The sequence below is a fragment of the Malaclemys terrapin genome, chromosome 2, assembly GCF_027887155.1.
Source record: "Malaclemys terrapin pileata isolate rMalTer1 chromosome 2, rMalTer1.hap1, whole genome shotgun sequence".
Classification (NCBI taxonomy): domain Eukaryota; kingdom Metazoa; phylum Chordata; order Testudines; family Emydidae; genus Malaclemys; species Malaclemys terrapin.
The window spans coordinates 58535145-58551451 of record NC_071506.1 but is presented as its reverse complement, the minus strand read 5'-3'; the positions used below and the strand labels follow the sequence as shown (position 1 = coordinate 58551451).

The following is a 16307-nucleotide window of genomic DNA, read 5'->3' as shown; positions in this document are numbered from 1 at the left end:
ATAACTTTTGTGATTATAAAATATCAGAGCTTTGCTTTAGCCAACCTCAAAGTCATTTATTGCCTTCAATTACTTCATCACTATTAACATTATTACTGAAATAAAGACATTTCTGACTTCTAGAATTTCACTTTCTGAAGTTCCTATTTTAAGCCAACATATTGAAGACTGAAAAAAATATCAAATATTATTTGTATTCCCCCCAGAGAATAAATTTCCCAAGGGATACCCTCATTGATCCTTTTGCAAGACAGCTGCATTAAATCAAGTCTATATGAACTTCTCATCAGGTGCACAGAATCTACAGTCCTTAATATTTCATTACACTAGTAGAAATGATGTTATGTTTGGAAATAGGAGGGAAACTACTACTGAATTTTTTTTCACCACAAACAGCTTAAATTCACTATTAAACTTGCACTTCATTGCCGGGAACTAACAAACTGAAAGACACAATCATTTTAAAAATCCTATTTAAAAAAATATTTTCCTTACCTGTGATGCTAGTAAATTAAATTATGGAAACAGAGAGGATTTTATGGCCCCAAATCTCAGCACTGTAGCTCAGGAGGTGCAGAAAAAAAGGGGGAGGGGGCAGGGCAGAGACGGGTTTGATTCACCTTTGTACCTTCTAAATTCTGAGCCCTGCCAGGGGCCTCCCTGACCTCCAACGCAATTCAGAGCACCCCGCGGGCTCCTCTGAGTTAATTTAACCTTACTGGTCACCAGTAGGCTACTCTACTAATGCAGAACAGCTGAGGGCACTGTGCTCTGGCCAGGCCCCTATGCCAGGGGCTACACAGGAGGTTGATACAAGACTGTTCCCCCAGCCCTGTACTGGTGGGAGGAAATGTGTCCCCTTGACATGTGTTCATGGTGGGGGATGAGGAGGGAGGAAATGTGTTTTCCCTGTCCCCCACCCCACATGTCAAGGGGATTTCCCAAAGGGGCAATCTCCCTGGATTCCTATGCCTTTATGCCACCAGAGCAATGTAAAGAGACCACAGTGTGGTCTAAAAATCTAATTTACCTTTCATTTTGTTTGTTTGCCTTTTCCATCGTTCTCAGGCTGAACACTGAATGTAGACTAGCTTAACATCAGTCACTAATGAATTTCACATTCACGTTTTCATGTACTGCTGCAAGAGTTCAATGCACAGCAAGGGAAGTCTCAATGGAACAAAAGCATTTTTTTTAACAGGAAGTCTTTTGATTTGTCTTATATTTAATAAAACTTATATACAGAAAATAAATTTGTGGCTATTTTAACAATTCCTCTTTAAATATACATAGAGAGAGCGTAACTTGCATCAAATGTCTAATAACACTGGTCTACAATTTTTGAGAAGTCGTCTGCTTCAGAGATAAAATGTGCTATTTATTATGTATTTTGATGTGCTGAATTCAAATATGACAATTAAAACAACTGATTGGTTACTGTTTCTAAGATATTTAAGTTTTTACATTTTATGTCTATGTATATTGTATAGATAGTAGAGTTTTAATCATAAATTGTAAACCTAGGTCTTTTCATGTGTTTATGGTTGCTTTACATCTTTGACTGGATCCCTTGTAGAGCCCTTGCTTACTCTATTCCACTAGAGTGTATCAGTTTAGCAACCACCCCCGTTCCCTTGAGAGTTATTTCACCATCTCCTCTATCTCAGCTACACTAATGTACCTCACAAACTGACTCACGTGGAGCTCCAGTTTTCAAATATTAATCTAAACAGAAATAGGGTGAAAGAGAAGTTGATCAGATCTAAAAAGAGAAGGAATAATGATAATGCCCAGATAAAACCAAGTTCCCCAAGCTCATTCTAGATCAGGGGTAGGCGACATGCGAGCTGATTTTCAGTGGTACTCACACTGCCCAGGTCCTGCTCACCAGTCTGGGGGGGCTCTGCATTTTAATTTAATTTTAAATTAAACTTCTTAAACATTTTGAAACCTTATTTACTTTACATACAACAATAATTTAGTTATATATTATAGACTTATAGAAAGAGATCTTCTAAAAAGGTTAAAAATGTATTACTGGTATGCGAAACCTTAAATTAAAGTAAATAAATGAAGACTCGGCACACCACTTTTGAAAGGTTGCAGACCCCTGTTCTAGATCAAAACTAACCAGTATACTGGTTCTGCATTTTTTACATTAAATGTCCATAAAATAGCGAGTATTAGCTTTACTTTGCCACTACTGTTTTTTAAAGTCCTTGGTGGCATTATTCCTGGCTACATACAAGACTTACTCCTTGAAACTTTAATTTGCAGGTATGAGTGCTCATAAACCACCCAGTCTGGATCCTACCACCAGTTGTGAATAGGCGAATGCCTAGTCAAAAAGGGACCCTGACAGCTCCGGTCAGCACCGCTGACCAGGCCATTAAAAGTCCAGTTGGCGGCACAGCAGGGCTAAGATAGGCTCCCTGCCTGTCCTGGCTCCCCGCAGATTCCGGAAGCAGCCAGCACGTCCCTGGGGCCCCTAAGCACAGGGGCAGCCAGGGAGGCTCTGCGAGCTGCCCTCACCCCAAGCACCAGCTCCGCAGCTCCCATTGGCCAGGAAGTGCAACCAATGGGAGCTGCAGGGGCAGCGCCTGCAGGCAAGGGCAGTGTGCGGAGCCTCCCTGTCAGCCCCTGCGCCTAAGGGCCGCAGGGACATGCTGTCCGCTTCCGGGAGCCGCCTGAAGTAAGCACTGCCCAGAGCCTGTATTCTGAACCCCCTCCCATACTCCAACCCCCTGCCCCAGCCCTGAGCCCCCTCCCGGCACCCAAACTCTTTCTCAGAGCCCGCACCCTGCACTCCCTCCTGCACTCCGAACCCCTCGGCCCGAGCCCGGAGCCCCCTCCTGTATCCCAAACCCCTCAGCCCCGGCCCCAGACCAGAGCCTGTACCCCCAGCCAGAGCCCTCAATGCCCCCACACCCCAACCCCCTGCCCCAGCCCTGAGCCCCCTCCCCAACGGCCCCGCACCCCAAACCCCTCATCTTCGTCCCCATCCCAGAGCCCACACCCCCAGCTGGAGCCCTCACCCCTCACGAACCCCAACCCCCTGCCCCAGCAAAAATGAGTGAGGGTGGGGGAGAGCAAGTAAAAGAGGGAGGGGGGATAGAGTGAATGGGGGTGGGGCCTCAGAGAAGTGGCAGGGCAGGGGCGTGGCAAGGGTGTTCGATTTTCTGCAGTCAGAAAGTTGGCAACCGTAGTGCTGAAGTTAGCAGGGGATCCCTGCTCTTGCTTTGGTGAGCCCACTTCAAACGTGAAATGAAAATTAAGCTAGTAGAAGACGATGGATGCTGGATCCCCACTAACAGATGTGCCATAATGTAGAGAGAAGAGATTTTTAATGTTAGAACAGTAAGTATTAGAATGCATTCCAGAATATTATTTATTAATACAGTAGTGCCTAGGGCCCCAATCAACAGTCAGGGCTCCACAGTGCTAGGTTCTGTACAAACAAGAAATAAGAGAACTGTCCCTGCCCCAGGGAACTCATAATCTAGCCAAAGAGCTTTCTCTGTGTTTGGATTATATTATATGTAATTAAACTTCCTGGGTTCAAAACAGGGAGGCTTTAAGATAGCTCTCCTTCTACCTTCCTGCCTATTTAAATCCCTCCCACCCACCCCCAAAAAATATGACATGTATTTCCAGTACAAATAATAAAGACTAAAGTGCTCTGAAATAAACAGGGAATTTTTGGAAGAGGTGAACTTAAGCTCCTTTACACAGGTGTGAGGTGTATGGGAAATTACAAGAGGAGCCAGAAGTAATAATAACTAAGAGTATGACTGAATGGGTTTAGCTGAAACTCGGTGAGATGCTTTCCATAAATGGGATGTGGACACTGATGAGTACGAGCTACAGGAGAGACACACAAAGGAAAGAAGAAGTAGAGGGAGGCACTATCTGTCAGAAACACTAGGTAAAGATTAAATGAATTATCAACAAATTGGATATGTGTTGCATAGAGTGAATGACAAATGTTGGGGCCAACTAATGAGGTGTAAGAAATAACCGAATATTTTACTCATAACTACCAAGATATTGATTAACAAATACAGCTATGGATCATCCAAAAGACTGTTATATTATGTAGAGGACAACTTAATGATTCAGAAGGGAAAGAATCTGCCCACCCCAAAAAAGCCATCCCTGCTTCCGGAGGTGCCCCAAATTTTCTACGCAGCTGTGTATGCCTAAGGACAGCCCTGCCCACACTCCCCGGCCTCCGCATTCAAATAATGGCGGGGCCAAGGCAGGCGTACCGGGCAGAGGAGCTGTATGTGCAGCACCCTCCTACCAGTGCTGCCCCAGGCCCGGCAGGGGCGCCAGAGCACAGGGAGGAGGCGGGGGCCGTGCCACAGAGAAGCCCAGCTGTCCGCGGGGGTTCTCTGTGAGCCTCCCTCCTTCCCCCCACTAAGTGGTACGAGCCCCTGGGGGGAGGAGGTGGGGCCTGAGCAGAGCCTCAGTGACTGAGAGCTCCTCCCTGCCCCCGTCACTGGCAGGAGCCCTCAGCTGGCGGGCAGCTGGCCCAGAGGAGCAAGTGGGCAGACGGGCGGGGGGAAAAGGGAGCCCTGGGCCGGCCAGCTGAGAGCAGCCAGGGGGAGGGGCTGGACCGAAGAGGAACCAGCACCACGGTCACCTGGCTGCGGTGTGCATGGAGCATCGGGCCTGGCCAGCGCACAGCCCCCTCTTTGGCGGGCCACCCTGGGCACCCACCCCGGCCACCCACCCCAAAAAGGCCATCCCTGGTCTCTGTGGTGCCCCAAATTTTCTGGTGCCCTACGCAGCCACAAATGCTGCATATGCCTAAGGACAGCCCTGTATATATGCACCACCCAATGTCCCACAGCTGAGTACCACATACTATATAACTAAACCTTCAGGTGGGACTAAACAAATTGGATAGCTATTCTTAACAAAAGCCCTTTTGCTTAAGAATTTGCACTGGTCTAGGAAGCAGAGGGTCATGAATACAAATCTTACATCTCATGATTAACATTAATTACTCTGTGTATTCACAACCCTTATTACTCAATACCCCAGAGAGGCTGCACATGCTGGGAACAGAACCCAACTCTCCAGTAGAGCAAACCCAAGTCTCCAGACAGTTAGATTTTGTAGAGTCTTTCTGGGAGGCAGTGGGCCTAAGTACTCAGTGATGGTCTCTGTAAAACGGGGCTACTCCTGCATATGTAGCCCTCTGTTTCAGTGCATTACATATCGCCCTCCAGTGGGTGGTCCATAGAGGATAACAGCCTGCTGCCAGCTTTAATGTTACCCCTTTAGATCATTTTGGTAGAGGTCTGTGCTACACTGCTGAGGGTCTATATCAGGGGTGGCCAACCTGTGGCTCCGGAGCCACATGCGTCTCTTCAGAAGTTAATATGCGGCTCCTTGTATGGGCACTGACTCCAGGGCTGGCACTACAGGCGCCAACTTTCCAATGTGCCAGGGGGTACTCACTGCTCAACCCCTGGCTCTGCACAGGTCCTGCCCGCACTCAACCCCTTCCCTCACACCCCCCACCCCAGCCTCTTGCACACCACAAAACAGCTGATTGGGAGGTGCGGGGAGGTGCTCATCGGCGGGGCTGCCGGTGGGCAGGAGGTGCTGAGAGGAGGAGGGGAGCTGATGGTGGGGGGGCTCCTAATGTATTACTATAGCTCTTTGGCAAAGTACATTGGTAAATTCTGGCTCCTTCTCAGGCTCAAGTTGGCCACCCCTGGTCTGTAGGGAGGGGAGACAAAGTTGTACACTGTAGAATTGTTTTATTTTTTAACCTAGGAATTTACATTAAAAAAATCAGGTTAAAATAACATTACTCAGGTTGTGAAATCAAGCACTCAGAAGTCAAAAAATGTCAGAATTAGAGCTGCCCATGCAAACTTAATTTGGTTTCTTGTACACATGCATTATGATACAATCGTTAATTACATGAGCACATACTTTTTTTTTTCTTCAACAGAACCCCTGCAACATTCAGTCCACAAGAAAGAGGGTTTCAAGGAATAAATCAGAATTGTGTAGTAAGTAAGGCTGTTGTATTTAGCACCTCCTACTTCATTTGATTGTGAATGAACACCAAACTTGCCATAAACATGCTAGGTACTTTGAAAGTTCAGGTCATAGGGTTGTTAAATTAGGCACCCAAAGCATTGAGACACCCAAAATTGGTGGGCACTTTTCCAAGTTATTGCCTTAATCTCCTTATGCCTTCATTTCCAGCATGTGAAATCCCTCCCTGCCTCACAGAAATGTTGCAAAAATAACTTTATTAAGGTTTGTGAGGCTCAGATACTACAGTGATAAGTGCTATTAAAATCCATAGGAAATCAATAATTCTGTATTCAAAGTAAGGTTTAGAAAGATGGTGTTCAGCAAATGAAGTATAGTGTCACACACTGAATGGTGAGGATAACAAGAAATACTGAACAGCTGTCTCATTGACTGAGCACTGTCCACCTTGTGCAATGATAATGATGATCTGGTCTCTAAGATTCTCAGGAACCACAAACTCCCTCTAGGTCAGGGATCTCAAACTCAAATCACCACGAGGGCTACATGAGGACTAGTACATTGGCCTGAGGGCCGCATCACTGAAACCTTTTCATAGAATGATACAAAAGTATAGTCAAAAATGAAAAAAAATGAAGAGTAATATAGTATGCCATTAAAAGTCAATGTACTGTATTAACTTTTTTAAAACTGTAATGCGAAAAGTGAGTGCTAATTTTGACAGTCATTTCATTTTTGGCCACTTAGCTGGCAGCGTTTTGCATCAACCAGAGCATCAATATTAGGTTCGATATCCTGAGACGAAACCAGTCTCAGTGTTGCTTGCAAATTGTACCACATTCCATACAAAAAAACTACACTAAGAGAATGTTAAGACTGCACAGTTAAGCACACGTGCCAAAAGTAGGGTTGCACACACAACTTTTTCTCTGCCCCTTTGAGACTATGTGTTATCATGTAATCTTTTAATTACAGGGTCATGTACTGTTTCTCATATAATACACCTCTACCCCGATATAATGCGACCCGATATAACACGAATTCGGATATAACGCGGTAAAGGAGTGCTCTGGGGGCGGCGGGGCTGCGCAATCCGGTGGATCAAAGCAAGTTCGATATAACGCGGTTTCACCTATAACACGGAAAGATTTTTTGGCTCCCAAGGACAGCGTTATATCGAGGTAGAGGTATATATACCTTGTTTCTACACCCTTAAATTGTATAGCATCTTACAGTGATTTTTCTACTGACTTTTATTGCGTTTTCACAGTAGCCCAATATATGCTTACTAGCAAAGGACTTGCCACTTACCATAAACTTGAGTGGCTAAGTATGAGTGAGGGTGAGCAAAAGTGTGTTGTAATGGGAAGCTGTGTTGATTTGTGCCTGCAAAAAACCCCACTCCACCCCTTCCATGAGGCCTCGCCCCTGCCCCACTTCTTCCCACCTCTTCCCCGCCCCCATTCCAACCCGTTCCCCAAAATCCCAGCCCCAACTTGGCCCCCTCCCTGCCCCTATTCCAACCCCTTCCCCAAATCCCTGCCCTGGCCCCGCCTCTTCCCCGCCTCCTCTCCTGAGCGGCGCCGCGTCCCCGCTCCTCCCCCCCCTCCTTCCTGGAAAGTCCTAAGTGCCACCAAACAGCTGTTTGGTGGTGGGAAGCTCTGGGAGGTAGGTGGAGGAGCGGGCATGCAGCGTGCTCAGGGAGGGGGAAGGGTGGGGAGGGGAGGTTGGCAGGCCACAGGAAATAACTCCGCAGGCTGGCCGTGTGTTTGAGACCCCTGCTCTAGGTCCTCACATCCACACTGCATCTAAATCTTGCGGATTTATTCTGCATAACATCTTTAAGATACTGCCTTTCAAATCCACACAGCTAAAACTCTCACCTAAACTCTCATCACCTCACACCTCCATTACTTCAAACACTTCTCTCTGGACATGACAAATGCAATCTTACCCCGCTCATACCCATTCAGAATGTTGCTGCTAAAATGATTTTCCTAGATCACTGCTTTGACCACATCACCCTCTCCTTGAATCCCTCCACTAGTTCCTCTTCTCTATTGCATCAAACACAAGCTTCTCATATTCACTTTCAAGGCCTTTCTCAGCCTCTCCCCACAGTACAGTACCTATCGTCTCTCATTCACTACTGAGCTGCCGATGCTCACCTCTGATCAGGCACCATGTCAGTCCCCACTGTCCACTAGTTAAAATTTTCAAACAAGCACTTTCGTGCTTTCTCCCATGCTTCCCTACACATTTGGGAGGTGCTTCCCACAAAGCTACCTCATTATCCACCTTCATATCCCTCTTCAAAACCCTTCTTTGCTGTGATGCCTACAAAAACCTCGACAACAGCTAAGCTGCTGGCATGCAGAGACCACTGCTTGTCATGCTGACCAGTATTGTCTCGTTTCCTTGAACTCTCCCATCTGTCTATATCCATCTGTTGTCAGTTGTCTTATTAGATTGTAAGCTCCTTGGGTGGGAGACGGGGAACTGTCCCTTTGTTATGTGTTTGTACAGCATCTAGCACAATGGGCTCCTGGTCCATAACTAGGGTTCATATAAGCTATGGTAATACAAATAAATAAATAAATAGCAGCACATAAAGGGCCAAATGCCAAGCTCCAGATCCCATCCTCTAGTGGCATAAGCTGCCTGAACTCTGATGGCATAGGCTCAAATGTGAGTGGAGCAGAATCAGGCCATTCAAGAGATGTGCTGATTCAGCACTTATCCCGGGGAGCTTCTAACAGTGGATTGGTCCACTGAAGCCCAGATTCGATTTACAGCTGCCCTCCACCAGTGGAACTATTAGAAGAGCAGGGCAGTGGTGGTGCTGGTGCAGGTGCAGCTATTTGCACTCTTTTCCTGTACCCGTGGAAATGAATCTGCTTGCAAATATAACTAGAGATCTTACGGAGAGTATTTTTACGCATTTAATGAAAAATATATGATGGGCACATACAATAGTTAACTATGAAACACTGATAGGTCAAAGATTTCAAAGTAAAATGAGAGTATTAAGATGGCCTAGCTGACATTGTGAATCCAGAGATTCATTATGAAACTAAGGCAGGAGTCAAACTTTTTTTTAAATCAGTCAGATATTATTTCCCTACAGCTTGGGAAAGGATAAGTTCCTTTGGCTCCCATCCCAGCTATCTGTATCAAGTGCATTTACACAGGCTTTATCCAATTTTCCAGATAGTCACCCATAACGCTTTATCCTTGCAGAAACAGTAATTATGTTCTGAAAACTGAGGTTACCCTATACTAAAATTAAACTGTTTTATGCATTTTTCCTCGTACTCCATCATAATCAGTCTAAAGCATTCTGGAATCTAAAAATGTAATATGTCTCATACAAAGGCTAATTCATTCTGTAGTCATTTTAGTAAAGAACCTTAACTTCTATCAAAATACTGTGTTAATGTAATGCTTTTTTAATAAAAACTGAAAATAGCTTTCCACACATACAGAAACTCACAAAGTAAATATATTATATACTTTAATGTGTAAATGAGCAATTTCTTTTTATATAGTGTGTTGCCTGCTTTACAAAAGTTATTCTACAACTGAAGTGCCTAATAACACTCTCCCCATCAAATGCTCAAGACATACCGCCTTGTAAATTGGCACAGTGCCATCCTGACAGATGGGCTGAAGTGTAGGCAGCCAAGAGACTATGTATAAGCATCAAATGTGTTTTCTGAGAGCAGGACTTCCAGCCAGGAATGTTAAAACAGCTGTCCAACCCGAGCTTGCATGCCTACGCTTAAGAGGATATGCTATTGCCACTCAACCCGTGAGCTGGATTAATTTAGAAAATAAATAAAATAGCTTCCACAGCCACATAAGGTGAGTTTTCGTAGAATCAGGATTAGTGATCTTCAGGGACTTTACAGAATTACAATTAATGTAAAAATGGGTGACTTAAAGGGTTGTAAGAGGTTTTAAGATCTAAGGTTTTGCAGAACTTTTTTAAAGTTGTATGGTTGTAAACAAAAAGTCTCAATTAAGAATATTTTTCTGAGTAAAATACTCAGAAGAGTACAAGTTAAATTATCTATGTCAATGTCTTTATATTTTGAAATATGAAAGATATTTAAAAAAAAAAAAACTCTCCTCACTGAGATATACTTTACTAAGCATCAGCTCATTGTTTTTTCTCTTCAGAACATCTCTCAGCACCCATGACCCCTCACTGAATTGAAAATTGAATATTACATACCACAGATGTGGGGGTAATACCCACGTGACTAAATTACAGAGCCATTTGATAAATGCATTTATTCTTCATCATCAGCTACCTTGCCTGCTTTCTGCCCATTAATCCATCTCATCATCAGGACTTCTAAGAGTTCAAACCTCTGAGCAAGTCTCAAATAGCCTTATTTGTTTAAATCAATAGATAAATGTTTTCTTTTTTCCCAAAAGATGAAATATAATATCACATTTACCCACATAATATCACTGATCTAAGTCCCAAATGTGCAACGTTCAGTCCTGAACAAGTGGCAGTTTTAAAAGTCCAATATATTACTCAATCCCACAGAGTTTTACACTGTTGAAGAGAGGCAATACCCAGATTTCCAATGGAAAACAACACTTGCTTATAGCCTTGTAAGTCCTGAGATATTGGACTATATACAGCTGTGATTTTTTTTATATATATATATATATATACACACACACACACATATATACATATACATATATACACACACACACACACACCAAAGCTATTTTAGCAATTTTAGAGGTGTTTTTATTGTATTCACTGAAATTTTTCTCCCCATAATCCCTATACTGATGGATGCATTGGCTAAATTGTTCAAATGTGGGTGCCTAAAGTTAGACACCTAAATTCAAATTTAAGCATCTAAATAAAACATCTTTTTAGGAGTTGTGCATCCGTAGCAAAGAATCTGAAGCCAATAATGTTGCAATCAGGGTAAGTCAGAGCAAAATCAATCCCATAACTCCAGGCTCACATCCATTTCTTCATACATCTCCAACTCCCTTTTGCTTTGTTAATTTAAAAGGCAGTCTTTTAAAAGACGGGGGGGGAGATAGCTCAGTGGTTTGAGCATTGGCCTGCTAAACCCAGGGTTGTGAGCTCAATCCTTGAGGGGGCCACTTAGGGATCTGGGGCAAAATCTGTACTTGGTCCTGCTAGTGAAGGCAGGGGGCTGGACTCAATGACCTTTCAAGGTCCCTTCCAGTTCTAGGAGATGGGATATTTCCGTTTAAAAAAAAAAAAAAACTTTGATTTTCTTTGTATTTTCTTTTATTTCAATATCCTCCACTCAGAGCACTTGGGCAAACAGAACACTTTCACTACTAACACACAATTTCAGAACCCTGATCTTGCTTCCCTCTTCACCCAGGACTCAAAGACTGTCCTTCTGCTTTTTTGTTTGCCACAGAAATCTCTCTCCTTTCCGTGAAAGTTTCAAATCCCTTTCTCTGCCACTACAAGCTATAGTTACTAATCCTGACCTGATTGCTTACCTCGCTTCCAAACACCAAGAAAGCTCACTCCATGCTACTGTGCATTTCCACATCAACACCACTTAAACCAGAGGGGAGGAGGGAAAGGGAAGGTACTCTGTTGTCTACTCAATATTTCACTATGATGATTTGTGACTGATAAAACATACTAGGTCTTTTTTGAAAACCAGCACTGCCCAAAATGCCTTGGGTTTTGTAAAGACACTGCCTAGAGAACTAGCTTAAAAATGGTTCAGGGCACAATCAAATTGCTGATGAATAGGTCAAAAGGAACAAAAATAGTGATCCTGGGGCCTTCCCCATGTGATCTAATATTTCTGCTGAATACAGTACTTACATGCATACCTTCTCACTTCATTAGGCATGTTTCATTCATGAATGCCCATTTTCCATGGAACTATTGCTTTTAAGGTTAACGTGAAGGAAAAATAATTTAACTTCAGGTCAATAATAACAACTCTACAAAAACAGTAATGATGAGCATCCAAAACCATTTAGTAGTCCTCTCAATCACTCACAGAGCCTCTGCTTTCCTTTAAAATAATACAGTACAATGTAAGCAAGCTTCATTTCATACAGGATAACACAAAATACTACTGTAAACTTGAAAACCAGTGCACTGCTTCCCCCCATAAGCACATTGGGAGTGCTAGTCATGATCTCTAAAAGCCTAACTGGTCTGTGACTCAATTATCTGAACGATCACCTGTCTTCCATCATTGGAATTACTATCCACTGGGTCACTCTCGCTATCTCAGAATTAAACTAGCAAAGGCCAGGTGCTGGTTGTTCTCTGGGGGTGACCCAATGCCTCCCTACCAGCTGTTCACCAAAATCAAAGGTTGGAGAACTTCAGGACACAGCCTGACATGCATTTCTGGTCAAGTTTTTGATTGATTTAAGAATCAATTTAACAGTTGAGATTGGGGGGGTTGTTTAATTTTGTGACCTTTCCATGGAGGTTGATTATTTCCCATTATTTTATTAACGTTTTTTAAATTACGTAAAGTTTTCAGATGATTTAGTGATGAATGCCAAAACACATTTCTAAACAAGGATAAATAAATATTAGGAAAATAAAGTATGTTATTCAAATATGACAGCTCTTCCACAAAATGTTATGACTCTATGGTAAAGATAGGTTAGCTGAAGTTTTGAAATACAAGGCTTCATTACTATCAAAGAGCTCTTACGGAACATTGTAAACTGTAAAATAACATTTATTTCTGAAAAACTGTTACCGACTATTGTTATTTGTAATCCCAAAAATTACTATAACTGACAAAGATTAGAGAAAAAGACCCGCTGTACATTTGAGACCATGTGTGTATAGTCAGTGTCATGGTTTCTCAAAAACAGGTGACACTAACTGATTATATATAAGAGAATTGGTCAATACAGCAGGGGAGAGAAAAAATACATTAAAAAACGTTACTATTACACTACAAAAAGTAGCAGGGAAACTCAGGGCAGGTATAATACCTGGAACTAACTTTAATTCATGTTTTGAAAAGGATTAGATTTTGAGCCAATGGCGTCCCTTTAAAAAGCTTACAGTTATTTTTACTAAGATGCCTTACCTAGGTACAGTGATGCATTTTCTTTCTTGACATTGTCATCTAAGTAGGTTGGTCCCAAGGTATAGATGGGTGTGGAGCCCATGCCAATGAGAATTTGGGCACAAATGAATAAAGCTACATAGAGGGAGTGATCATTTCCGCCTGAGTCCTTGACACAGGCTGGTGACTCCAAATGGTCTTTGGCGGTATTATTGCCAGTCACGCACAAGCCCTCGTTAGAGAGGGAAGAGTTCAATTCTTGGATCTGATATGGTGGAGAGATGAAATGAGGTAAAGAAAAAAGTGCAGCCCCAAGAGCAATGAAAAACCCACCTACAGCAAGCCAGAGTGGCCTCCGTCCACGCCCCCCAAAGTAACTGATGAACACCACGATCACCAGACTACCAATATCAAAACAGCTGACCAGCAGCCCAGACTCAGAGCTTTTCAAACTGTACCTCCTCTCAATGGTGGTAATAACACTGCTCAGATACCCAGAGACCATTAAGGACTGAATGAAGGTCAGAAAGCACATGCACACCAAGAAGAAACGGGAATCTGTCAACACCACGCTGAGACACTTTCTACCTGGGAGAGCTAGCAACGTGGAAGCTGGGGAAACACCTTTGCTTGTGCCAGCAAAGTTATTACAGTCTGTCCTCTCAGTGAAACTCCCAACCCCTGAGAAGCTGGAGGCTGTGAAAGAAAACACAGTCCCAGAAGCAGCAGCAGCAGCACCGTTACTGTGAGCTGATTTGTCGGTGTCAAGGCCACATCTCAGGTCAGACCTCTCTTGGAAACTGCGCAAGAAACTTCGTTTTGTCTCAGGGAGGGTGCTTTGTGTTGTGGTAATCCGAGGAGCAGACCTGTTCAGAGCTGGCAAACTTCTGGACCTGAAGCTCTCCGCTTGATCCTCCGGCTGCTGTTCTCTGGGGTAGAATGGGTGCTGCTGCTTTATCGCCGGCAACGCCATGCTGGCAGCAACTCTGGTTTGCGTTAAGTTAAAAAACAAACAAACATCGGACACATTGTATTGTTCAGTTAGAACCTCCGTTGCCATTTCATCATGTAAACCCAAGGAAGTATAACATATTCTCTGTGGATTTACTTCCCCAACTCCAACACACAACTAACCATGGCACATATCAGTGTATAAGAGCACGTGTCTAGCGGTGTCCTTTGTGGCTCCATCCTTCTTAGCGCTTCTTAGGGAGACGTCCTAGCAGCCGAGCTATGAACAGCTTGGACGGTGCCTCTAGCCTTCTGCTGGAACATTTCCCACGTGGATTAATTCGCCACATTTAACAATGAAAAAGTGCCAGGGTGCAAGGTATAGCCCAGCCTGGGCAAGGGAGAGCCCTTGGTCATCTGCATCTTTGCCTCTTCCTATCCGCAGGCTGCAGCGGGGAGGCTGTCGGCACGGAATCCTGTTTAAAACCTCCTGATGGCAAATCTGCCAATCTGTAATGCAGAGAGATCAAGCAGAAGGTCAGCGAGCTGCTTTTGTCCTGCTTTGCCCGGAACTAGCTCCCAACTGCAGCTCCCCGACCTGAGGCTAGAAAAGGACATGAAGGGCTCTGTTGCCAAGCTCCCTCTCCGCTCCTGAACAATAAGAGCAGGACATCTGAGACCCTTTCCCAGCAATCGTATACCTCCCTCACCCCCACCCCACACCCACTTCCTTGACTCTGTCCAGTTTAAACCTTCTCTCTTGTAATGGTCTCATAGTTAACTTCTCAATTATGACTCACTCAGATTCATTTTATTTTGAGGGAACTAATTATAACCATTTCCCACCCCCTACTGGACTGCTCCCACTGAAATAGAAGAATTGCAAGACATTTGAACACACTGAGTTTATGTTATTTATGAAAACAAAAGTATAGATATTTGTATAAGATGAATGTGCATATATACATATATATCCATGTGCCTCATTCAAAGAGAGATTCTGTTATTTACAGCCAAATGCATCAGCAAAAGGTCAACATACCAATTCCTTTATTTTCAGTACTAAAAATAAACACACTGGAATAAATATTCAATTACAAATATCAGGGACACTGCAGACTGTCTGTATCCCACACTGAGTTCGCCCGGCTAGCTTCCTAATTTACGGAGACTTGGAAATCGTGAGTGGTATTTCTCAAAACAAGGAAAAGAAAAGGACACAGGAAACAAAGAGATTCAGAAACGCGACTCTCTCTAGACACTGATCTGATGCACACATGCAGCACACTGAAAAGCAAACAGGGTCCTTACAATACACACAGATGCAGTTGGTACTTACACAGGCACAAAGAGCTAATGCAGCTGTGACTGCATGCACAGATTACATGCATATGCATAGACTTATGATACATATACAGAATACATGCAAACACTCATATGTAGCGCACACACATGGTAATAAGTGTACTGCTAGTGAAATATGTCTCTGTGTGTCACCATCTGGGAGAGTAACTGCTGTCCTTTATATGTCAGCTCCCCTTTTGTCTTTCTGTCCAGCTCCGCTTTGTGCAACCAGTGAAGACAGACACAAATGCCCCCCCACACACACACACACACACACACTTTCTCCCTTTCAGTGTGAGGAGGTGGAGGGTATCAGTTCAACTCAGCAGCTGCCACTGCCATACAACTCGTGCAATAATTTCCATGTACTTAGCGTGTGCAATGATCCACATACAATAACGAGCATATCTCCAGCCTGTTCCCACAGTGAGCTGCATGCGTGCATATACACACACAAAGCACGTTCAATGACTCCCACACTATCTCCATGTAGCTAGCAAGTGCAGCAACTCCCGTGCAATAATCTACATGTGCATAACACGCTCGCGTGTCTCTGCGGTGAGTGGCTCCCAGTTACAACCTGCATGTGTTGTATGTTCAGCGACTCCCAGATACTATTTTGCGTGCCTGTCCAATGTCTCCTACTCAACCACGTTCAGACATACCAGGAGGGGGAAGCGCGGCACGAGGGAAGCTAGAGGAAGGAGAGTCGATGAATGCTATTAGGGCTCCCAGTACCACTAATAAAGAAGAAAGAGGCTGTTACTCACCCCTCAGGGCGGGGCGCTGCGTCAGGGGAAGGGGCAGGGAGGGCAGCAGCTGGGCCCGGGTCGGCGCAGTCCTGGAGCCGGGCGCTACACACTGAGCGGAGCAGCGCACGCAGGCGCACCGGGACAGCCTCCTGGGCGGAGC

General features: G+C 44.1%; 1 protein-coding gene across 3 annotated transcripts in view; it reads right to left on the bottom strand.

Moving 5' to 3' along the window:
- Positions 1-16246, bottom strand: part of SLCO5A1 (solute carrier organic anion transporter family member 5A1) — a 126244-nt gene extending 109998 nt beyond the window's left edge. For 2 of the 3 annotated variants that reach the window (XR_008444074.1, XM_054020528.1), the window contains exons 1-2: positions 16166-16246; positions 13122-14561 (exon numbers count right to left, since the gene is read on the bottom strand). Coding sequence is in view for 2 of the 3 variants with exons in the window: in XM_054020528.1 (XP_053876503.1) it covers positions 13122-14160 (1039 nt within the window). In the remaining variant the exon portion in view is untranslated. Of the gene's footprint in view, positions 1-13121; positions 14630-16165 lie in introns of those variants that run through there. The other variant, XM_054020529.1, reaches the window with a different exon arrangement.
- Between the last annotated feature and the right edge of the window lie 61 nt (positions 16247-16307).